This window comes from Antedon mediterranea, chromosome 3 (assembly GCF_964355755.1).
Source record: "Antedon mediterranea chromosome 3, ecAntMedi1.1, whole genome shotgun sequence".
Classification (NCBI taxonomy): Eukaryota; Metazoa; Echinodermata; class Crinoidea; order Comatulida; family Antedonidae; genus Antedon; species Antedon mediterranea.
Window position 1 is genome coordinate 25,315,317 of NC_092672.1, and position 24,719 is coordinate 25,340,035.

At 32.3% G+C, this 24,719-nt stretch overlaps 2 protein-coding genes across 4 annotated transcripts in view; both read right to left on the reverse strand.

Moving 5' to 3' along the window:
* Positions 1 to 797: 797 nt before the first annotated feature.
* Positions 798 to 11,727, reverse strand: LOC140043747 (uncharacterized). Of its 2 annotated transcripts, XM_072088223.1 has the most exons (12): positions 11,698 to 11,727; positions 10,303 to 10,409; positions 8,254 to 8,350; positions 7,615 to 7,917; positions 7,121 to 7,232; positions 6,208 to 6,374; positions 5,624 to 5,772; positions 4,797 to 4,938; positions 4,088 to 4,402; positions 3,667 to 3,726; positions 3,165 to 3,295; positions 798 to 2,553 (listed from the first exon to the last, which is right to left on the reverse strand). In XM_072088223.1, exons 3-12 carry the CDS (start codon positions 8,345 to 8,347, stop codon positions 1,903 to 1,905), a joined length of 2,124 nt encoding a protein of 707 aa, XP_071944324.1. In that variant the 5' UTR covers positions 8,348 to 8,350; positions 10,303 to 10,409; positions 11,698 to 11,727; the 3' UTR covers positions 798 to 1,902. The 2 variants fall into 2 exon arrangements, with proteins under 2 accessions (XP_071944324.1, XP_071944326.1); XM_072088225.1 differs by lacking the exons at positions 10,303 to 10,409; positions 11,698 to 11,727 and having other exon boundaries at positions 8,254 to 8,650.
* A 2,345-nt stretch (positions 11,728 to 14,072) lies between these two features.
* Positions 14,073 to 24,719, reverse strand: part of LOC140045084 (density-regulated protein-like) — a 211,506-nt gene continuing 200,859 nt past the window's right edge. For both annotated transcript variants that reach the window (XM_072089826.1, XM_072089825.1), the window contains 5 exons: positions 22,728 to 22,806; positions 17,684 to 17,839; positions 17,274 to 17,390; positions 16,553 to 16,689; positions 14,073 to 15,341 (listed from right to left, as the gene is read on the reverse strand). In XM_072089826.1, coding sequence (XP_071945927.1) covers positions 15,300 to 15,341; positions 16,553 to 16,689; positions 17,274 to 17,390; positions 17,684 to 17,839; positions 22,728 to 22,782 — 507 coding nt within the window. In that variant the 5' untranslated portion in view covers positions 22,783 to 22,806 and the 3' untranslated portion in view covers positions 14,073 to 15,299. The remainder of the gene's footprint in view (positions 15,342 to 16,552; positions 16,690 to 17,273; positions 17,391 to 17,683; positions 17,840 to 22,727; positions 22,807 to 24,719) is intronic.

Consider the following 24,719-nt stretch of genomic DNA (forward strand, 5'->3'; position numbering starts at 1 on the left):
GTTGCAGCATCGATTTGCTATCATTAGTTGACTTCAATAGAAGGATGATGCGATCCTGTTTCAGTTTTCTGTTGCGATTAACTCCCTTAGCTTTTAGCTTTACCTAGCCTAATCCACAAGGCAGTGGGTGCTAATGACCCATAGGTGTGCATTTTTACTCATATGTGGGCTTATTTTACCCATAGGAAGGCCTATTTGCCCATACAGTAGGTGGGACAGGAATTGATATAAGGCCAGGGCGTGTCCACACTCCGGTGGGCCATGCGCCAGATACCTTCTATCGGGTTCCTGTTCTTCTGTAGCCCTTTCCACATCAGTTTCACTAGTCGCAATAGTAGCTGCTTACAGCGGGTACCGTACCGACGAGAAGGTTGTGAAATAGGACTTGTAAAAAGAAAGGATATCAATTCCCAATGAACTGTAATATATCCGCCATATACCAGTACAGGAGAGTAACAGGATAAAAAATGGTTGTAGTAGAATGAATGAAATGATGAGAAAAATGAAAGAGACTGATGGGAACCACAGGCTAGGCCTCGTAACGCATCGTTAGACTTCACCCACCTTCATCCAACAAAAAAACATAACTGAACTTGAAAATTGTCAACTTTCTTAACAAAAAATATGACGAAACAGTTTTTAAAGTCTAAGATTTCTTAACCTTTTTTTACTGTTACGTTGGTGGTTAATGGAGTTTGTTACGCACGTTGGTTGTTGATTTTTGTTACGTTAGTGGTTAATGTTACATTGGTAGTAGATTGTTACATTAGTGGGTGTTTGTATACATGCGTCCGCACGAACCGCATTAGTATAGTTTTACCCTCACCAAGTTCTTTTCTGTTTTGTGACAATGATGAGAATGTAAATGATTACATATTATGTCGCCATAGGTTATAATATATATACATTGTTCATTTATTCATTCTGATTAAAATATCCATATAAAGATACATACAGTACAGAAAACAAACAAAAAACATCCATTCTGAAAGTATCATAATACTACTGCAGCAGTACTAGGCCTGGCCCACACTCCGAATGAAGGATAGATTCATTTAGTTTACCTATGGTATAGTTAGAAATCGTTTACAATATAACTATTGGTTGTTCTAATTAAAACATTACCATTAATTCGTTTCATAAAGATATATGCATGATTTCCCTTGTATACTTAGGAGCTTTCGATTAGACATATACCCTCTGGCTAATAATATGGATCCCGAGTTTTCTAATTCTAGAAAATGGAAACAATCTCAGAAAATCTGAGTATTCTTAATTAAATCTAGAAAAACACAGATGTTGGCCTATGAGTTTTCTAGATGAATCTAGAAACTCATATATATCCGAGATCTGAGATATATATCCGAGATCTTAGTTTATATATAGACACCCTTCTTAGGTTATAAATAAAGATTAACCATTTGAAGACGCGAAGTTTCTACCCCAAGTCACTGAGGCTTAAATAAGATATTTTTAATAGGTTTAGGAAAAATGCAAAATACATTTTTAACTGTAACTTTCTGCAACTACTTTCTGCCTTCCGAAAAATGTCATTTTTGACCTAGGTCAGAGTCAAATGCTCAAAAAGTGCAATTTCAGTGACCCCCAAAAGTCAACCCATACATATACGGGCCTCGCGTCCTGGGAGAGTAAATTACCTCGTATGGGAAACGGATCACGTCTTCAAAGGGTTAAATAAGGATATAACCTCTAGTCAATGGAAAAAAATAACATTAACGATTTAGTTCTTTGGAAGGAGACGCCTGTTTAGTTCATCATGTTTCATCATGAAATTAGAATTCAGCCTGTGGCTAACGAGACAGAATATAGGCCTAATTCAAATAATTATTTTATATACAAATAAAGTAAAGTCAGTACCGTACACTAAAACATTTTATAATTCTAGAATATTAAATGGCCATCTTCAAAAAGTTCTACATTTGTCTGTGGCATACCATTCAGAAGATTATCAATTTCGTCTTCTCCAATGAAGTTCCCTATGTCTTCCTCTCTGCTGTAATAATCGCATGTAGAGACTGGAATAAACTCCATCAAACCAGCGTGTGTGTCACTGTCTACTTTTACACGTAGAACCTCATCTAATTTCCAGTAAGGATCTGTAACGTTTTCTTCTCCACATTTTCCTGACTTCAGTGGTTTATCTGAGGAAACTGACGTCATTGGCGTGTAAGGATTCGAGTCCTGCACATTTCTTGTGCTTTCCACGAGTAATGGAGACAATTGCAGTGCATCATCCTCACCTGTTTGTTGCAGGCGAAAGTATGCCGTGCTTCCCTCTTTAACTTCCATTTTGTCAGTGGTAACTGGTGATGAGTTTATAAAACCACTTTTCGTAACTGGTGAAACTTGGTCAATAGACGGTACAACCATGTAAATATTTTTCTCTTCTATCTGGGAATCAGGAATAAACTCATGAAATCCTTGATCAGAACTCGTTGAACTGCGGTACGATGTAGGTAAGTCCGACTTCTTCGTCTTCAAGTCATCAAAAACTTCCTTTTCTACTAATCGCGGACGAACGGGGCTAATTTCCTAAGTAAAAGACATTCCTTTATTAAACATGTTATTTAACGTCTGTTATGACAAATACAGTGAATGCGTGGTTCTAAACAACATTTCATTACCACGCAAAGTGGATTGAATTTCGTGAAATACACATCTACGTCATTTAACTAACGGATCCTTAATATCATTTTTTAATGAATGATCTACACGGGTTATCCTTATTAAAGAAGACAAATAAATAATAAATTATCTAGGCTGCCTAGCTCTTAAAAATGTATTGTCCCCCAAAAACCTGAAAAATGAAGATTAATTAAATCAGACTTTGGATAGGTTATTTTGTAGTTTTACTAAATTTAATCACTTCCATAGAAAAAAAACATGTGTTTACTTACAAAATGACAAACATAAATTGTTAAATTAAACCAAAAACCATTGGCTTGCAGCCAATTTGACTATTTTTTGCTTTAAATTACTGATTTTTCAGGTAAATACATTTTTTTTCGGTCCAATTTTTTGTCAAAGAAGATAACTATTATGTGACATTAAAATGGCATATTCAACAAAAAAATTAAAAAAAAATATGTTTTCAGTGGGACAATACATCTTTAACTTGAAAGCAATAAAGACATGATATTTACCACTTTGAAGAATTTTGGTTCAGGCCATTCAATGAAAATTCGCTTACGTATATACACATTAAAAGCTCCAAAAAACAGCATAACAAATAAGATAATAATTCCCACCACAAGAAACGGAATGATAAATTCATCTGAAAGTACAACATATCATGAATTGTTGCAAATTTTCTGAAAACATGAACATTGTAAAAGAAAAACAAGAGAAAGAATCATTTTTTTTTCTATATGGATTATGAACAATATACGATCACATAATTTGATGACACAAATGCACCCAAAATATTATTCAAGCAGGTAGTAAAATTACGCTATTTTCAGATTAACGCATGGCTATTGGTAAATTTGCCATAAGAAGATAGGCCTATTATATGCAATAGTGAGGCTATTTCTAAGCATTCAGTTGTAAAGAAACAACAATAAGTAGGCCTAACATTGTCGCAATTAAACTCGACATGTGTGCTATTCTAAAGTGTAATATTTGTTAATAGGCTTATTCACATACCAGGCTCATATTGCACTGCAACTGTATTCAAAGTTACAGGTTGTCTCTCGGTCACCAAACCTATAAAAACAAAATTGGTATGAGGCTCTAATGTCTATCTCTAGTTATACATTATGTCATAAAGTAAAATAGATTATGCAAATTTGCCAACATTAAAGTAAAGTAAGTGTTGAGCAATTTTCAGAATATTACCGTAGCTTTTGAAAAGAAGACAAATGATTTCCTTACTTTACTCAATGATACAGAAAGTTGGTGCATACTTTTGGTTCTGATTTAACCATATAATGAAACCATTGTTTACTAATAGTTGTTTAAGTATTAATTGACGATGAAAACAAAGTTTACCCCGAATATGGGTGTTTTCCAAATACATGCACAAGCGAACCCTCTAGGTTTAATAAAGAGACATAGGCCAACACACCTTGTTTCAAGCATTTGAACTCATATAATATCCTGGTTGGAGGACCTTCGACTTCGACTTCAAACGTGTCTGCCTGAACACTCCTTAGCTCTAGATTATAGACAATGGTGTTCTCTGTGATGTTGTTGCACGGCACATTTATGTCAATGTTATTCAATGTTAATTCTTCCTCAACACTTTCATTCAGTGATTGTCTAGTATAGGTTCCCGTAATGCGGTATAAGTACTGAGTTTCATCATTTGGTGTTTCCCATTGGAGTGACAAGACGTTTTCGTTTTCTGACGATGTGGCGTTCACGTCTATGATCATAGAAACTACAAAAACAAATTTTCCATTATTTTTAGACAATAAAAAAGAAAATATTCTAGTCACGTATGGTATATATTGGTCGAGAAGGTAAACTGTTCTCTTTATATACATTATGAGGATTTTGATATTTAATTTCATTTGGTCATTATTAATGCAGATATGATTAGTGAGCACATAAAGACAATTTTGGAGCTTTCACCAGATACTATCTAGCCAACTATTGTAAGTCAGTTAGATACAACTCGAGGTGGATTAAATACACTATAGTGACAGCTGTAAAATTGGATGTAATGACCCTAATCATTACAAATGGTTATTTGATCATTGAATGCAATTTACAATCTTGTAGAAACGATCTAGGTACTAGGTATACGTATTCCAAATGACTTTAAAACTCACTGGGTAGTGTGACAATTGGACTCCAATCACTGAACTGGTGATGTAGGCCTAATGAAAACCTTGATCGCACTTGAAATTCATATTCAGCTACCGCTGTCGTAATCTCCTCAATAATGTTCTGCTTTTTATGCTGTTTTTCAATCTAATAAAAACAATTCGCTTTTAGTCACCTTGTCAATCATTGGGAGCTACATGACAATATTTTCTTTTGAAGCATTTTGTTACGTTTAAGAATCGTTTAATTTTCTAACGAAACTGTATGATCACGAGCGTCAAATGTTTCAGATGTGTTGTAGAAGATGACTGAATTATTATTGTCATGTCATGACAGTAGCTTACCACAAAATCAGTGGAAGTATTTTCACTTGCACTGCTGATGGAGGGCAAGTACTACCCAAAATTTTGATTTAGATCTTTGCTTATTATATTTTTCATCTCCATTTGAGATCTAGCCACTGATACCTACAGTCTTGTCATTTTTTAGTAATTTGCTTTTAGGTTAATAAATAAATTAAAATAAATAAATCCTGCATAACGGAATAACAATCTTTTAAAAAACGTGCTTTAATATTTTGAAGAATTGTTTAATGAAGCCAAACAACGTAATCTTTTTGAAGAAAGTGAGTCGAAAATATTCTACAAATATGTTTTTTAACGATTTGAAATATATATTATACACAAACGTAATAAATAATTGCCGATTTTACTACATTCAAATTTAATGAGTTGGTACATTCGTGATATACGATAGTTATTCCACAATTTGTTGTCTCCTGATGATAAAAATATGACAAAACAAATAGTGAAAATGATTTGTTACTTCATACCTCTTCTGTCCATGTTTCATTTAAACGTCGGTAACGAAGTTGAAACCATAGCGAGTTACAATAATAGCAATCTTCTTGTAATTTCCAGAATACTATGACGTTTGATTCCCCCACTGAAACTCTATCAATTAATGGTGACAAAGGTACGGCTGAAAATACAACAAAATGAAACGATTAGAACGTACGTACAGCCATGAGAGTTACTTCAGTGAATCTTTAATTTAGATAAGTAACGTCTGCCGTACATCAAAAGACATAACAACAGAATCATTGAGACATTCTAAGGTTACCGAACATTATTTCTTTTAGGAGACACAAAAGCAAACCTACCTTTACTAGTGTTTATTCCTCATGCCAATCTTCAAACAATTTAGATATTATTTAAGATTAAAAATTATGATTTTCGTTATGTTATACTTCAAAAGCTCATTGAACGAAACCTTGTATCCCCGCCGGATAAATCACATAAGTCACGTAAAAGGGATTAGACATTTGATCTTCTGTGGTGCTTGTATATTTTTTGAAATAATTCGATGGTAATGATCTATATTTTCCAAACCTGTGCTAAATATTGGCCTACAGACCTTCATTCTTAGAATCAAATGTGGATGTTGTATTTGCAGTACCAAACATATTTTCAACAACTACTCGTACTAGATGTGCTCTCATTGGATTACCATCACTTTCTGAAACTTTGCACGTGCTGTCGTTTAGCTTATTAGAACAGTCGATCCACACATTAGAACTGTTTCTAAGGGGATTAAAACAATTCATAATTCAATATTAATTGTTAGTAATCAAAATTCTATAAACAGTAATCAGTAATCTGTAATCAATAATCCGTAAATCAATAATCTGTAATCGGTAATCTGTAAACAGTAATCAATAATCTGTAATCGGTAATCTGTAATCATTAATCAGTAATAAATAATTGGTATTCATTAATTGGTAATCAGTAATTTGTAATCCGTAATTTCTAATCAATAATCTGTAACCAATAATCTGTAATCAGTAATACTCAATATTTAATCAATAATCTGTAATCATTTAACATAATAGTATTATTTTGTTACTTTGTCCTTTTTCATAATATTTGATTATGCACCTGCAGCTGTTGAATTTAAATAAAAGAGCGATGAACAGACAGACAAATGGTTGTTGTCACATTACGAGACACCGTGACAAGAGAAGAGTAAGAATGACAGCCAAGAACCGGCAACATATTGAAGGGAAGACAAAAACGCAGATGGAGGGACGACATTATTTTTAATAGGCCTACAGTAAAAAAACTTTTGCTAGGCCAGCACAGAACAGAAACGAATGGCAAAGGCTTGAGGAGGGCTACATCCGGCAGTGTTTTGATGGAGCCGAGGTAAGGTCATGCATTCTGTATTAGTAATGAAACATTTCTTTAGGTATGATAAGACATTTATTATTTGTGAGAAAAGCAATGATTCTAATTATTTGTGTTATTTATCAATAATACAAATCACTTACTGAAATTGAAATGTATAGACACTTATAACTCCGGTAAATTCCGTTCCCCATGTACATAAATAATCAACAATATTTGTCGATCTGCAGTTTAATGTAGGAGACGATGGCACGACTAAAAGACACAACATATAATTAGGTATATAAACTATCTGTTGTGTGGATTCTTTTTACATGTAAGGAAGGAGTGGTTTTCTATAATAATAAATCTCATCTCAGTCTCCAGCCACATACAATAAAAGACGAAAACAAATGTTTTAAACATATCATGTTTAATCTGGGACGGTGCGGCCATACACGCCAATTGCTACATGCACCGCCGCGACATATCTTTTTATTAACGGTAATTAAATAGATGCTAGGACTTCATAAACATTCAAGTTAAACATCGGTCTCGTTTATGATTACCCGTAAGTTGGCTTCATGGATCAATTATTGTTAACTTTGATGGGATCAAACCATGTTTTCAAAACTATGTATGCCATTGACTAACTTACTACCAACTGTTAATGACGATGTTGATTTATATGTCGTTACTCTTCCATTTTGTTTTTCTACAAGGTTAAGTAAAAAGCAATCGATCCAATGTTCATGACCTGTCATGTTTAGGTTTTTTAAGGTAAGAATGGCTTCTGTACTTGAGATTACGGCAGTATTTTTTCCTGAATTAATAGGTACTTCGTCAACTTTCCATTCAATATCCGAGGCATTGTACCATGTTTTTGTTTGATCTAACGTACATGTGAAGTTGAGGGTGGAACCGGCCAATGAATATGGATCAACGGGCGTCAGTTTAAGTGCTGCAATAAAATTAAAAAAAGTTAAGGTATGTAAACCATATAGTTGTGTCCGCACCCAACAATTACTGTACAACAAAGAAAATAATGGTAACATTGTAAAGAACAAAACAACGACAGTGAAATAGTTAATTCAAAAATGTATATTAAAGAAAAAAATTGAAAAAAGAAAGTCGTTAATTGTTTAACATTATAAAGAAGATTTATTAACGTATCATGCAAATATTTCTATTTTTAAACAGAGGTGTTGTACCTATAAGAAGTAAGTTCCATCGTTTCCTCAGAATTTAATTCTTAAGTTAAATAGTTAAAATAAACAAAATGATGGTGTCTACTTACATGATGTAACTTTGAAAGCGCAGACAGTGTTCAAAATAATCCAAATCCGGAACGTCCACAATGAAATGTTTAATGTGTAAGAGAGTTCTGCCATCGTCTTTGGAACAATAAAAAGCTAGTTGTTAATGATACTATACATAGTATTAACGTGATTGGTCGAAATAACATGATCGGAATAATCGTTCTAAATGATAATCGTACAGTATGACGTCATCGAAGTACACAAAATAAAATGAGAGGGTTAATTTAGTGTCAAAATCAAAACATTAACTCTAAGTGACTGGAAACATTCTTATTGAAAGGCAAATGTAACCTTTTTTATGTAATATAACGGATATTGCCTTATTTTAAAGATATTTTATAACATTTGAGATCCTCCTTTAGGCCTAATAGTGAATATTTTTTCTCACCAGACTATAATTTCCATAAGCGCTACGCGATTCGAGGAAATAGGAATCCCTTAAGAAAAAATATGATTTCCTCGAAGGAGGATCTCATATGTTATAACACACCAAGCATGCAATATATGAATAATGTCATAGCTATAGAAAGAGAAACTTCACAAGTAAAATATGTATATATATATATATATAGAATCATCGTATGCCTCTTTAAGGTTAATTAGGTGTTTTTAGTTGCCTATTCTTTGAACTTTCTAACCAATACTATGACAACCTAATGCGAGTGATCACATGACCTTCGTTTCGCTTACGTACTTGCGTTACGTCCAAGAGGAGAACTAAGCTTTATTTTCGCTGACGTATTTTAAAATGTATATCCTGTTCATAGGCCTAATGCAATCATGGTAATATGCGAGATTACTGTAACCCAATGTAAACACACTTCTAATTAAGATGTACATTATTGTAAGTCGGCAGTACCATTAGGATAATTGTGTCATTTCGTTATCCGTGTACGTGAAAACCGTTACCTTATTATAAATTTGAACAAAATATATAGCATTTTAACACCTCCGACTTTATGAGTAGTACCGTATCTAGACGTGCCCTGCGTCTTGTTAATCCAACACAATCCACGATTTTTGTATGAAATGCCATGTGTCCCAAATATGTATTATAAAATACACCGACTATGAATTACCATTTCTGATAAATACCACATTTATAAAACCACATTTAATTAATTTAATCAAATTGTTATACAGTATCCACATATATTTTGACCATTTACACCGAATGTTTGCACTTTGCTTATAACTAATTTATTTTTGTGACAGGAGTCAAATCTTGATTAGCGAAAGCTATTTTTTGGCTCCTTTTCACACACATACATATTGTATTGTATTGTACTATTTATGTATGATGATGTGAATAAAGCTGGTATATAACTATTGCAGATCATGTACGGTGACATACATAACGAATAAAAATAGGCTTATAAACGTACATTCAATAACAGAGAAGTCTCTATAGGTATTAACTCCAATAACGCTTTATATATTTCCGATAAATGTGAGCCGACTGTGTCATTAGCACATTGTTATCAAAAACATCTTTATTCGGAGAAACAACATCAAGTTAAACTAACTCTACTTAATTGAATAGCAGTTAAAACATAAATTGCAAAAGAATGTTGACGAAGTGGTATTGACTTATGTCTATAAAATAAAAAACTAATTAGTCTTATAAATCATGAACGACTATATAATTATCATAACTTAGTTAATTGTTCAGGTTAATGTAGGGTATAGGACACATAGGCCTAACTATATTTATATGGTCATACAACGCCTACTATTTATGCTCATTATAGAGATTTAATTACAACGCCTACTATACTGTGTTTCCATTATGTTTGCCTTACTAACCAACACTTTATAATACACAGTCATACAGATAGGCCCTAAGTCGCAGTTTCAACGCGTCTTCCACTAATAACATGATCATACTTACTCTAAGAGATTTGGATACTGCGCCGAATAGGCAATTATTAGTATCAATCCTCTTAAACTGTATATTAATATTATAGTAAAACATAAATAAAGTAACTCTGAATACTATGTAAAATCTAAGAGGAAATAAGACTCACCAGAGGTATTGAGAGCACGCACCGACTCTAGGAACAACGTACACCATTAACAATCAATTCACCCATCCATATCATGTTGTCATTCTCTCGATTTAATATTCACTAATCTAAAAAGAACCAATATAATAAGTCACCGATTCCAGTGTGTGTACAATAACAATAGCAGCATACTAAACACAAATAGAACACAATTACCTTTGTGTATGAATAACGTTTGATTTAGCACGCCGAGTTTCATTTCTGAGAAAAGCCGAATAGGATATTTAAAGGATTTCCATAATCTTTAAATATAGCCATGGATTAATGAATGATAACCATTAATTATTACATATTTAAAATAGATTATGATTATTCCATAACTTACATGATATTAGTAGTATTTAATCAACATAAGGGTAACTCAAAATACAGAAGAAAACTAACCGGAACACTTCTACAATAATTAAATATTGTAGGCATACGGTATTACGAGAAAATAGATGACGGACTTAAAGGGGTACTCCCTCTTTTCCACACGACCTCACCCCAACTACCCTGTAATTTTAATCAATTATTCTCATTCTGTTGTAGGCCTACAATTTTCATTTTTTTATACTTCACACATGTTTATATAAACTTTGCGGTACTGAGGACGATCAAAGCATATTGATCGAAACGTCGAGAAACTCAACAGTTCTTTTCAGAACTAATATACGTTGTGTCCCGCAAACTTTATATCAACATTTTGCCATGCAAACCTTTAAACAGTATATTCACACATGTTATTAAATTCCCATGTTCTTCGTTAAAGGCCTATATTAATATTATTAAATGAAATGTCTTTTGAAAACCATAAAGCCCCTTTTGACTTAATTTGAGTACGGTATCCCTCAACAAATTCAAGATAAATTTGAACTAATGTTCACATCTGTAACCAGGTTTGTATAGGTTTTTCTGGAAAATCTCCCAATATTTCACAGGGGTCCGAGAAAACACACTGACGAGAGGCCTGTTTTTTTTTCGTTCCCGAGATTGTTACTGCGCGCGCATGTATTGCCCTGGTATCAAACTGACCAATCATAGTAATCAAAATAGCGAGCGACTATGAATAATAATGTGATTATAAACATAGAGAAATTAGTTATTTCTCTATGATAACATAAAATGTTGTGAAGAATAGGTATACAGTTTTATTTACAGAGCACCAACCTATTGGGGATTGAGCAATAGCTATCCTCCTCCCAATTCATACTTCCGACCATGGAGGTATAACATTTTTATACCTCCATCATGTTCCGACGAAAAGCATTTTTGGTAATGGAAGTCGAAAACAGTCCTCCCACAAAGTCATCGAACCTATCCTTTTCTAGACGTAGGTTTAGGCCTAAATTGATAAAAGGAGAAAAAAAATCTTACCAGATATGATAGGTCTATATTATCATCAATATAATGCAGGAATAAATAGGTATATGTATTTATAGATCAGATCATTATACTTGGTGCAATGAACTGGATAGAATCAGAAATAAAGGTATAGTAGGAAACGCGCAATACAATTGTATCATGGCCAATTCGACGTAACAGGATATAAAGGTATACAAAATCAGCGTGGGGAATTCAGTATCTGAACACCGATATTGCGAAGGAAACGTGGGCGGTTAAAAGTGCTCTAAATATACCAGGCATTGCATAGAAACATTAAAAAAACACGTTATAACAAGTTATACATTCGCAACTTGGTGCGTTTTGCGCTATTTTTTAAAATTACGGGATAGTACCAGTTTACATTTCATTTTGTTTTTTAGATCCTTTTCATTTTCATCTATTATTTCTTTGAACATAATTATTTGTATAAATAAACTTTATTATGATCAAATAATTTTCAAACATTTAATTATGACTTCCCTCGCATTATATATATTATAGGGTAATGCGTTTAAGAGCTTCGGCTCATTGCATACCCGTTTTGTATCAAATAAGTTTATAGAAATATTCTTGTGAAAGAAATACTGTATTATTTTGTTGTTGATACAAATAAATGGTACGTATATAGTACCGCGAATGATGATATGTAATTGGCTGTTTTATACTATTATGTTATTTCTACATAATCCGTACATTGTTTTTTTTTGTATTTTAACCTATGTACATATTTTTATGACGAATAAACTTGAATTGGAGATATTTCTTATAAATTGTAAGATGATCCAAGAGAAGGCTTAAGAGTAACGATTATTTTTTTAATAAGTCGAGACCCTTTTTTGTTACAAACTTGTGGTGTGGAGGAAAGATTCCCGAAAGTCCATCTAAGTAAGCTGGGAAAATGTACAGGACACTGACCAGCAACGGTTATCCAGAAAAGAACAACTCAGTGTATTCGAGTATATGAACTGGGACGGAAAAACAGAAATAAATAATACGAACTGTTTAAGTGCTTAGAAGCATTGTGCAATAAGCGCTTTGTACGAACGAATATTATTATTAAGAGAGAAAATATATATATAGAAAAGCAAAGCACTGAATTGTCATCATATCATTGCTTTCTTCTATTAACAATTAATGTTACATGAACTGAGACGTACCACCAGGTGCACAATAGAAAATGTATGTTTATACAGAATGTGTATATAGATTTAAAAAAGTACAATGACTTCCGTGTTTAACAATGAGAAATTATGATGAAACTAATTAATAAATACTTGAACCACGAAGGATAGACAAGTGATACAAACCACAATGATAAAACAACAAAATATTATTAATGATTTTGTTGTTGCTTTTATATATTTTTGTAAATGCAACATTGTAGGCCTACTTATGTTTTAATGATGTTTATGCCATTTTCGGGTTTAACTTATCCCTTTTTAAAAATGTGTTTTAGTTCAGGTTTTTAGTTTGTAATTTACGGTACCATAATGTGTTACCATACCAAAGATGAAGTATTAAAACAAATAGATAAACACACGGGTTCTACATCATCAGGGTTCACAAGTCAACAATACACATTTTTTTCAATAATAATATTAATGGGATATAAATACCATTTTTTTCAACATTGATATTTCATTGTATATTAACTGTAGCTAATTCAACGTCATGTGTATTTTTGCCGTCCTGTCTGGCAATAATAAGTTGCTTGATTGATGGTGTAAATATGAATAACATGCAGTATTCATGTATATTCATTAGTCTTATTATTCATAACATGTCAAATATAGTTGTAATCATCTCAAACCTACTTATTTAAATAAGGCCTTGTAACAATGGCATTGGAAAAAAATAAATACACCTTTAATATTCTCAGTATTCTATTCAATTATTCCGCTATTCTATTCTACATTACATGGCTTAACTTCATATTACGTCATAGTTGTTTGACGTACTATCTACTGTGTGTGACGTTGATTGATTAGTGTAACATGATGTACTCATAAATAAATTCATATTATTCATATTTATTTATTTGTGTCAATATGTTCAACGAATCCAAAATTCTTCCAAATAAATGTTGTGCCCGCGTAATACACAGGCATCAAGAGATTTCTTGGTATTTATTTTCAATTTTATTTATACAGTATTTGTTGTTTCTCGGTTTTCAATTCACGTTACCATAGTTTTTTCATCACTGCCGACCATAGTGTAAAACAACGGTTGATTGTGTATTTTTCGTAAATAAATATGTGTTATACTACATAGTACTATATAGAAACAATCTGCAAAATGATCTATATTTAGCAGCACCATTGTTTTGGTAATTCTTGACAACACATTGTGAAATGTATTCAATTCAGGAAATTACAATCAGTTTTTAATCGCAAGTAGATTGTTTAGTTTCCTTGTCTATACCTGGACAACATAATAACTTACACGAAGGTAATCTACCAACAGGACACTGAGCTCACTTTTCTAAGATAGGAACTCGAAACAGTTCTTTGATCTTATGTCTGGCTGCGAGAAATACCACTATAAAATCAGTGAAATTGTAATTTGTAATGTAATCACTCTTCCCCGATACAATGCACATATTCTAATCGTGTCGTTGTAGCCACAGATCTACGGAGCTCATCATTACGGTTGCTAGATTGCTTAGCTTACACTTGGCAAACAATTCGCATGTTGGATCTGCGGATTGAGAGAGGGGAGGGGAGAGAAAAATGCATACATGACTTTTTACAAATTTTACAACTTACCACTCAGTTCTATGTTTTAAAAAATTATGCATTTAAACTGATAAAGTACATTATTGGTTCGAATATTTGAGTGTTAGTCAATTATTGAGAAGAAAAGACGTTATTTTTATTTTAATAAGATTTTTTTGTGGAGAAAATGATTTACAAATTTGTACAAACCTAGTTTTCACAATTCAAGTTTGCACAAATGTGAGTTTTTTGCATAAATATGACATTTTGCACACAGTCTCATTTAGCTTAACAATGGGTTGTCTTGCCAAACCCTGACTTCAATTTTACTAGCCATTAATTAACACATCCATGACATCAGTTACTGGGAGTTTTTAAATAGCCGTCATTAATGTTACTGGCCAGTGGAACTTTACTAAATCATAGAGTATGTAAAGTATGAAAGGATATGAGTGATATGATTCTATTTGTTGTAAAAACCAATAAGACATATTTTTCCTTTCGATAAGTCATAGTTTTTTGTGGTATTTACTGATATGACAAAATAAAAATAAGTATAACACTGTGTTATCTTTCATATTTGTCCATCTTCTTATTGAGTTGCTGTGGATGCCATTTTGAATTGTATTGGTTTCTGGTGATATTTTTGTATTTTCTGTATAATGACGATCCCAAAATATGAAAATCATCACACAAACAGCACTGTGTTATTTTTCATCTTCTAGTTTAGTTGTTGATGTCATTTTGAATTATATTGCAGTCCGGTGTTAAGCCACTTTAGATGGATGTTTCTTGTTGAATATTTGTGCATAATTATGGTAATGGGTGTGGCTAAGTACAGCACTCAACACGTCTCATCCATTTAAATTAATGTTGACTTCACTTTTTCATTCCTAAATCTTCAATGAATTCCTCATTAATCTAAAAGAAAAGAAATGAATTCATAACATTGAATCTTAATGAAAAACATATATAATACCAACGACATAATAAATAAGACAAGTCTTGGATAAAGACTATAACTGTAGGTCTAGTGTACACAGTTTTCCTGTGTGCACTTTAAAGAACCAAGTTCATCCTTTGAGACAAGTAAATTAGTTCATAAAATAGCCCCTGTATCAGGGGGATTACCACCTATATCTAATAGGACAGGGATTAGTTTACTATTGGTAATCCTTGGCCACATGTGCCTAAAAACATAATAAATAAATAAATATCTTTTGAACAAGGTATAAGGGTGTGCACAATATGCTGGGAATAACCTTTGATGGTACCTTCATTTTACAGAATTTTCCCTTGCAAAAGTTCATAAAGTCAAAGTGAATTAGAAAGAGCTATATTTCCTGTTTCTTTCTTAACTGGTGGTACAGGCATTGTCACTCACTGGTGATTTTTATAAGAATATGCAATAGTCAAAAATACTAATCATTTTAGGGAGGTAAAATGTGCAGAGGCTATGGAAAATGTTTATATAGATAGGCTAGAGATGGGACTGGAAATTTAAAAATATAAATTTAAAATAATAAATTAAGACCACATAAATCACAAATATTTTTTCTTTTTTATAAAATAAAATATATTTTTAATCACAATGGAATAAATAATTTCTTGTATACAAGGATCATAATCATATAGAATGCGTTTATTCGCTCAACAGGCTGCGTTGCATATCATACAACACACGTGTAGTAGTGCGTGACTGCATAGGGGCGTATCCAATAGTTAATTGCAGCCGCCATCTTGTTGGTTCATTCTCCATAAAGAATCATTTTCTGTGATAACATTGGAGTCTGCCCTCTAGCCAATCTATATTACCTTGATCACATCAAGTTTCAATACCAGATTACTAAATCAGGCATGTAACAAAAATTTAAACAGACTGATATATTAAACGTTGATTGTTTATCTGTCTGCGTGGGCTGTTTTGTGCATATAATCAACAGATCTACTGTAGCTCCACCCAAACTTCACACTGTCTATGCATGCAGGGGAAATAGAAAAATTGTGAGCTGTCTGCAAGTGACCAGCTATAGTAAAAGGTAATTATAAAAGGGTTTTGATTTAGTGGCCTGTCTCATAACCTTAGCATTATTCATTCAAGATGAACAAATCACATTGAATTACTAGGCTACCTTGTATTTTTCTTCTAGAAGGTCTATGAGATCATCTGTGACATCACCCTGTATAATGATCTCATCCTCACCAGTTACAGATGAGCCACAGGAAAACTTCTGTGAGAAACGCTTTGCCGCCGCAGGTAGTTCAATTCCTATAGAAAAATAATTCATTTCAGGTGTTTTAGTAATGGCACTATATATTTATTTATTTCCAGTCACATTTGACTGCAGGAAACCTGCCACTAATAGAATGCATTGCTTATTATAACATTTCTTGTAATGTTATAAGATAGCAAATTCACCAAAACTGATATTTATGAAAATTAGTAAGTACTTTCCTTATAGAAAAAACTATATATATTGAAAGACTGATCAATTTTACATAGGAATATACTATTTTAATTAGAAAGAGTTATGTGGTTAGGGTTTTTGAATAATTGAAAATCAGTAAAATTCCTATCTCATAATTTTATGGAAAACTTCTGTAGCACCACTTTTTTAAAAAAGGGCTTCATTTCACGATGCTTATTTCTGCTTTTTGATTATTATCAGTTAAATAGTTTAAAGGCCTTCATTTCACGATGCTCATTTCTGCTTTTTGATTATTATCAGTTAAATAGATTAAATAGTTTATATTAACAACAGAAATGTATGCCCTAATATGGAGCCTTTAATTAAACATTTCTAGAAAATAATCTAACTTTATGTTTTTTCCATTGTATTATGCAAATCTTACCATGCGTGACAAGACCTTTTATAATTGTAACAGTTTTCTTTTTGTTTCTTTGTTGTCGGCGTATTGTAATAGTCTGTGGTTCTGCTTTCTTTTTGGTTTTTAAAACTCCTTTTCCTCCTTTAAAAAATAAATAAATACTTAGTGGAGTACCTCACATCCATGGAGCAGAAACGTGGTGTACCTCACATAAACGGAGCAGAAACTTTTGCAGTAATTTCTAGCTGTACCGTAAATAAATAGTGAGTTAGAATTTTGGCACTAGGCCAGGATTGAACCCTGGACCTTGGGATTTGAAGGCAAGCACGTTTCCACCAACATACATTTAAACTCAGACTTACAAAGGACGGGAAAGGGTATTAAAAGTAGAAATGCATGCTGGGATATGATCATCCCTTCTATATTTGACTGACCTCGTTTTTGTTTTTTCTTCTTTTCACCGCCCTCTGCATCTCCATCATTCAGCGACATCATAGACTCAAACATGTCTGGGAAGTTCTCCTGCAACCAGTCTTTACACTTTTCATATTCAGGACCGTATTCACACAGTTCAGGTTGCATGGTACAATCTATAATCATTACAATCAAAAACGAAATAATTAATAAACAAAAAAAAAAGAAAAAGTCCATTTCAGCTTTAATATTATGACATCACAAATTGAACTTGTTTAACATTTAAACTTAAAAGTACTCTACAAAACTTTAGAAGTTATAATTTTTTTTTAAACATCATACATTTTTATCTACATTTTCATTTTTTATTTCAATATAGCATTTATAGTAGGCCTAAAAAATCCCCACTTGTTAATCTATGTGCATATAATGGTATTAAGATAGGATTATAACACAACTGAACTGATTTTTATTTGATTGGAGGATTGTGGGTCACATGATGTTCAATAGACATGGGTGTTTCCATAAATAAAGGGGCCAAGGTGTGACATTAGGGTCAGAATTTCAAAGTGTGACATTCTAAGTCTAATAATCAATTCTAAATAGTATATTATGTACTTGAACTAAAAAAAGAAGCAAAATACACATTAAATCTGTTGTCTCTATGTAACAGCATTTATATAGTATCAACATGCATAGCAAATTTCACGTGTAACGGAGACACCAAAATCACATTATCTACCCCTCTTATAAGTTATTATTAATAACCTAAAACTGTTTAAATTGGATTTTTAAATAGCTTTTAGGAACATCTTCAATGCAGAAAAATATTATTTAAATCACACCTTTTCAAATTTAAAAAATAGCTTATGAAATAATTATGCAAAGCCGTTAAAGTTGACTTAATTTCTATATAAAAGATTTGTAAAGTCACTGCTGTTTAAAAATTACATGTAAACAATACAGAAATGAACAGAATATACCTCAAGTATATACATTTACTAGCAACAAGTCAAATCAGGATCATACCTCCATGTGGAAATAAAACAATATGGTTCATGAAATATAAATGGAAGATTTCACGTGTAACGGAGACACCAAATGTTCACTTTAACTCGTCACAATGTTTTATGAAATGGTTTTGATATGCAGCCATTTTTAAAGTGTAACAAATGTGGTTACTACTGCATACAATTGATAAACTGGTAAAAATAGTATATCAAATACTATCTTTTAATCAATAAAACAATATAATTCATGCAATAAAAAATTGAAGTTTTCACGTGTAACAGAGACACCAAATAGTTCACTTAAATAAGTCAACAAGAACTACTACATTATTTTTAAAGTGTGACAACTGTAATTACTACTGCACACAACAAACTGCTAAAATATACTATTAATAGTCATTTACAGTAAAATCATTGAGAATACATTTGGATATACTTCGCATTAACACTCTTGTTCAATCATTAAAACGTATAATCTATATAAATTTACGTGAGGGAAAAATTTGGTAAATCGCGCATTACTTCTAAAATGTTTACTCAATGGTATATAAAGTTGGTTCGTACTTTCAGTGCTGATTTTAACCACCTGATGTAACCCTGTTTAATAATTTAATTTCAGTTATGTAAATTTTTTTTACGCTGAAATTACTGTATATTCGAGAACCGTCTGTGGGCTGATGTTTCTTTGGTTGGTCTTTTTGTTGATGCGGCATCTCTATTTTTGGGGTTAAATGCAGTTCTCAATTGGAACGGTAACATTGTTGATAAACTGCTGATCTGTATAGATGAAAAAAATGACAATGAAACATTAGATTTGCCCATCTGGGTTAAATTTGATTCATCATCATATAGAAATATAAAGTATATAATTAAGTATTTTTAATATAAATTATACCAATTTAAATAAAAATAAATATATCTATTATTATTATAAAATATGTTAGGCCTACTATACTAAAGAAAGTGTTTTCTTATCTTATGTTGATGGATTATAATATTTATTATTATTAATTATAAAACAATAAATGAACACTGTATATATTTGTCTTTCTTGAGTTATGCTCATAAATTGATTTGACTAAAACTATTGCTTTCTTTTCAGATTATTAGTTTAAAATATTAATTTTATTCATCAAATATTTATTATTATCATTTTATTATTATAATAAAATTAATATGTTACTGATAATTTTGTCTTAGTTATACTGGGTATAAATGTTTTTTACGTATTATTTTTAAATGTTGTAAAATGTCTGTTGACTTTATTTCTCATTCTTTTATAATTGTTTTTAAACCACATCGGGAAAACAGTAGACTAGTTATAATGTTTATGGAATATATTTAAAACGAAGAGTAAATAAAGGTTCCCCATTAAACTAAGCGCGATCTCTTTGTAGGGAGCCGACGAAGCAAGCGTGTGGGTTTTGGCCAACAAAATAAAGGTTCACCGAACCATGACCGAAATAATACCAGTCACCCAATTTGAGCACCGGGAGTCGCCGAGCCAGCAATCACGTTGGTTTTCAATAAAAATTAAAAAATAAAGGTCCATCAAACTGAACAGCTAAAAATAAACGCGATCTCAATTTGGAGGAGAATTTTATTAGCCAAGCACGTGGTGTTTCGGAAAACCCTATTAATAATCATCGTACATGGAGTATATACACTCTCGCTGTAGAAATACCGCCGGAGTCGCCGAGTCAGCTAAAAAATAAACGCGATCTCAATGTGGAGGAGAGCTCATTAGCCAAGCACGTGATATTTCGGAAAACCCTTAATAATTATCGTACAGACCTGTAGAAATACCAGTCACCCCTTTCAGCTTCGGAGTCGCCGAGCCAGCTAAAAATAAACTTATCGCAATGTGGAGCAGAGTTCATTGCCCAAGAACGTGGTAATACTATCCTATTACTATTAGGAGAACCTATTGTTCTTTGTTGTTTTGATTTGATTTCGTTCATAATAAATTGTTATCCACAGCCTTGCGTTTATATTATATGTAATTGTTTTTATCAATTTAAATAAAGTTATTAATTATTATTAAATTTATAAAACCTTAGTATATCTTCCGTAGATTGTAATTGAAACAAGTTAAATATTCCCTACACATCAAGTGAAATCGCCCAAATATGATAGGCGCGCATACGCGACAACCAAGTTGCTTGGACTCGCTCACTATAGTGGAGGGTATTTTAAATGTATATTATAGTAAACATTTAATTCATATTTTATCTTGTCGAATAGCAACGTTAAATAAATAAACAAAATTATGTACTAATATTACACATTATTTTGTGTAATATGTTTTTTATTATAACTGAAATGAACCAAATACAATTCTTTTTTTTCCTACTGTAACAAATAGAATAGTCAAAACCGACGAATTTGTTTTTATTCTGAAAGTGGTTGTAAACTATGGACTTTTATCCCTATTTCTTGTGACAATAATTAAATAACTTTTTATTTTTCTGTGTCATATAGAAGCAATAACCAAATAGCAAACACATAATGTAAAATTTAAAGATTTTATGGTAACTAATTGCTAATTATTTGCAAAATACTACACCAGTATAAGGTCTAGTACACTACGTAACAAGACACGGCGTATCTTCTACGATGTTACGCTGTAACCTGCCTAGTGGAAAATGTTTTGCAATTTTGCTCATTAATTTGTTAAATATTAATCAATTATAGACATATCTGTTCATTAGGTATACATTATGAAGCTGATATGAGATAAACAACATTCCTACCACATTAAAACAAATATCAACTATATAGTATCAACAAACTACCAACGTAACCGTGTCTCATTGTGTATACGACACCCAGTTTTTGACTATGATGTTGACGTTAGAGTACGAAGATAGTTTTGGCGTTTAATTTTCTTGTATTTTTCATTATAACCCACTATTTTCTAAATTCTAAAAACTAACAAAATAAAAATACACAAAACTTACATGCAATGAAGCGCGTAGAAGTTATTTACAACGTAACAGTTGAAACAACGTAACAGAGGGACACGAAAAGTCTCTACCGCTGTAACTCGAAATTAGCGCGGATCCTAGCGATGATTTTTTCGCCGAGACTTTAGTTCGCCTGCTTCTTGAATCACGTGACCTTCAACTTCAGAAATAGCTCTCGCGGCGTTCACCACCGATGGTCTATGAATAACTACGTAACGAATATACGAGACACGAAATGTTCTAAAAAAATAGTTTTTCGTCTGTAACTGACTAAATAAAATCGCCATTTTGTAGAACATTGTGTAAGGTAAATTTCAGTGATCTGTTGTAGTGAATGTAATTCGATTTTCGTCATTATAGTGGTACTTCTTGTGTCTGTTCACTAATAAAGATCGTACTAACAACGTAACAAAGTGAGACACGAAATGTTACGTTGTGATGCTGGACGTCGCGGACCGTTGTGTGGAAAACAAAAAATCGTGGGAAATTGTAATTAGCTTATATTTAACGTTGCTTTGTACTCTATTGTGATGATAAATAAATACAAAATAACTATTGCTGTAGTATATTTTTTAAACTCTGATATGTCAGTGTATTTAAATGTCACACATATTTTAATAAAATGAGCTAGACACCACGATATATTTTTTTTTTAAATCGGTTTTTTTTGCAATTTTTTTTTTCCAACATGTAATAGTATTAACCCATATTATTGTTCTATCATATGATAAAATCATTTTTTAAATAACTATTACCAATTTAGAGTAAACAGCAAACTAACTATCACCAATACTAAAATACCCACTGGCCCCTTAATTTATGGAAACACCCACATACTACTTAACTCTTACGTCAGAGTGTGACACAAGGCTGTTGACTGCGCAGTCGAAAATCAACCATTAAAAAAAAATTGTTTAAAGTACAGTAGGTGTGAAAAAAATGAATGAAAACATTTGTATTTGTGCAATGCAATTTTATTCCGTGAAAGATGAAATGTTTCACAAAGTATTTGGCCCATTGCATGCACTCTTAAACAGTCATTATTTTTATACTATAGCATACAATAAATAATTGAGAACAGCACTCACATCCACAGTATACAACTTCTAATGGATAAGAAATTTCTGCTTCTACGTCTGCCATCTTTATTTATTAGCTATAATTATTCTAAAAAATAAAAACAATTGATTAAATACTTGAAAATATTGTAAATTGTTGCCATCTCTAAAGAAATGTTCATGGGCACGACTCAGGTTTGTGATGCAAAACATAATAAAAAAGACACAAGTTTAGTTATACCATTATTTTAAAGCAATATGCATCTTACAACAGTTATGTGTTAGGATAAATAATGATGTTTGATGTTCCCAAATTGTGGTCAGAAATTGTTTCATTACATGTTCAGTTTGGGACAGAGAAAGATGCCTTTAAATATACTTTAGTAGCAGTGACAGTTTGTCTGAGAAACATAGATAGTTTAGAAACCCATGTGAAGTGTGTTTTGGTCATGTATCATTATAAGTGGCCAAAAGTACCATTACTAAGCAACTGGGTAAGAACCAGGCCTAACTAAGCAACAGATTTTGTTTTAAAAAGTATCTAAAAATATGGCACCATCCTGAATCTTCTGGTTGCAATAGCACAGTAAATAATATTCCCTCCAGTGGTGTATCAATACAACGTTTACCATTGACTTTTTTGACCGGCAGGCTGCTCAAAGTGATGTAGTAAAGGAGACATGGGTTGTATGGTCTATTCCACAGACAACACATTTCTTTTACACACCAAGAGCCGCCAGACAGAAACTTTGATATGGTATCACGTTCCCCTATCCATTAGGATATCTTTTACAATACAGTACAAATAAAAACAAGGCCATATACATGGCTGCAGTCGCGTGATCAAGTTAGTGTTTACCGCCCAACCGAATGACCGCCCAACCGACCGCCATAGTCAGCTATAGAGTCACGTTGCATGCGACTAAAAATGTGTGACATAGTTGAGTTTTCAAGGCTCCCATAGCGCAATCTTTTGTATATTTTTAAATATCTTTTTTTACCATTTCCCTTTTTTTTGTTATTGTATGTTCTGAGAACTAATTTAATGTAAAAATAAATAATATAACATTGGTCAAATAGAGATAACTTTTTTCGTCTTTATACGGTTAAAAATGTGAAAAATAAGTCAATTCTAATAATTTTAGCAGCCCGCTATAAATTCCAACATGCATTGAGCGAGGATTGATATTTTTGTATCAAGGGAGTCTGGCAAAAACAAAAAGAAAATTAATGCAGCAACAATATAACGTACATTTAAGACAAGGACTGACTTGGTTTAATGTTTTTAAAGTAATATATGCATTATTTTTACAAAACGTCACAAATTGTAGGGAATGGGTCTTTAAGGATTGTTAATAATATTTTAAAGAAAAAAATTCTCTCAATAAGTTATTAAAGACCCCTTCCCTGCAATTTTGGACGTTTTTTGGAAAATAATACATATATCACTTTAAAAACATTAAACCATGTCATTTCTTGTCTTAAATGTACGTTTTATGGTAAATTATGATAAAAAGTGAGAAACAATGCACTACCTAAGTAGCTCGCGGCGATCGACCTCTCGTGGACGGTCTTAGGCCTAGCCTAGCTTAGTTTTGTAGGCCTAGCTGGTAAACATCGGTAACGTACGAACATCGTACGCGAGCTATATACCTAGCCTGACGTTGTATAGTTGCTGCATTAATTGTCTTTCTATTTTTGCCAGACTCCGTTGATACAAATTGGGGAAAACCCGGTATTTTCGCTGAAAAGTTAGGAGTCTTCCATTTGTTTTGGCCTCACGATCGATCGAAAAGTGGGCGAATTACAGGTGAAAAACAAAAATATTAATCCGCGCGCAATGCATTTTGGGATTTATAGCGGGCCGCTATAATTATTAGAATCGACTTATTTTTCACATTTTTAACCGTTTAAAGACGAAAAAAGTTATCGCAATAGGACCATATACTGTAGTATTATTTTTACATTAAATATAGTTTGTGATCTTAAATTAGATCTAAAAAACGTAGGGAATGGGGCTTT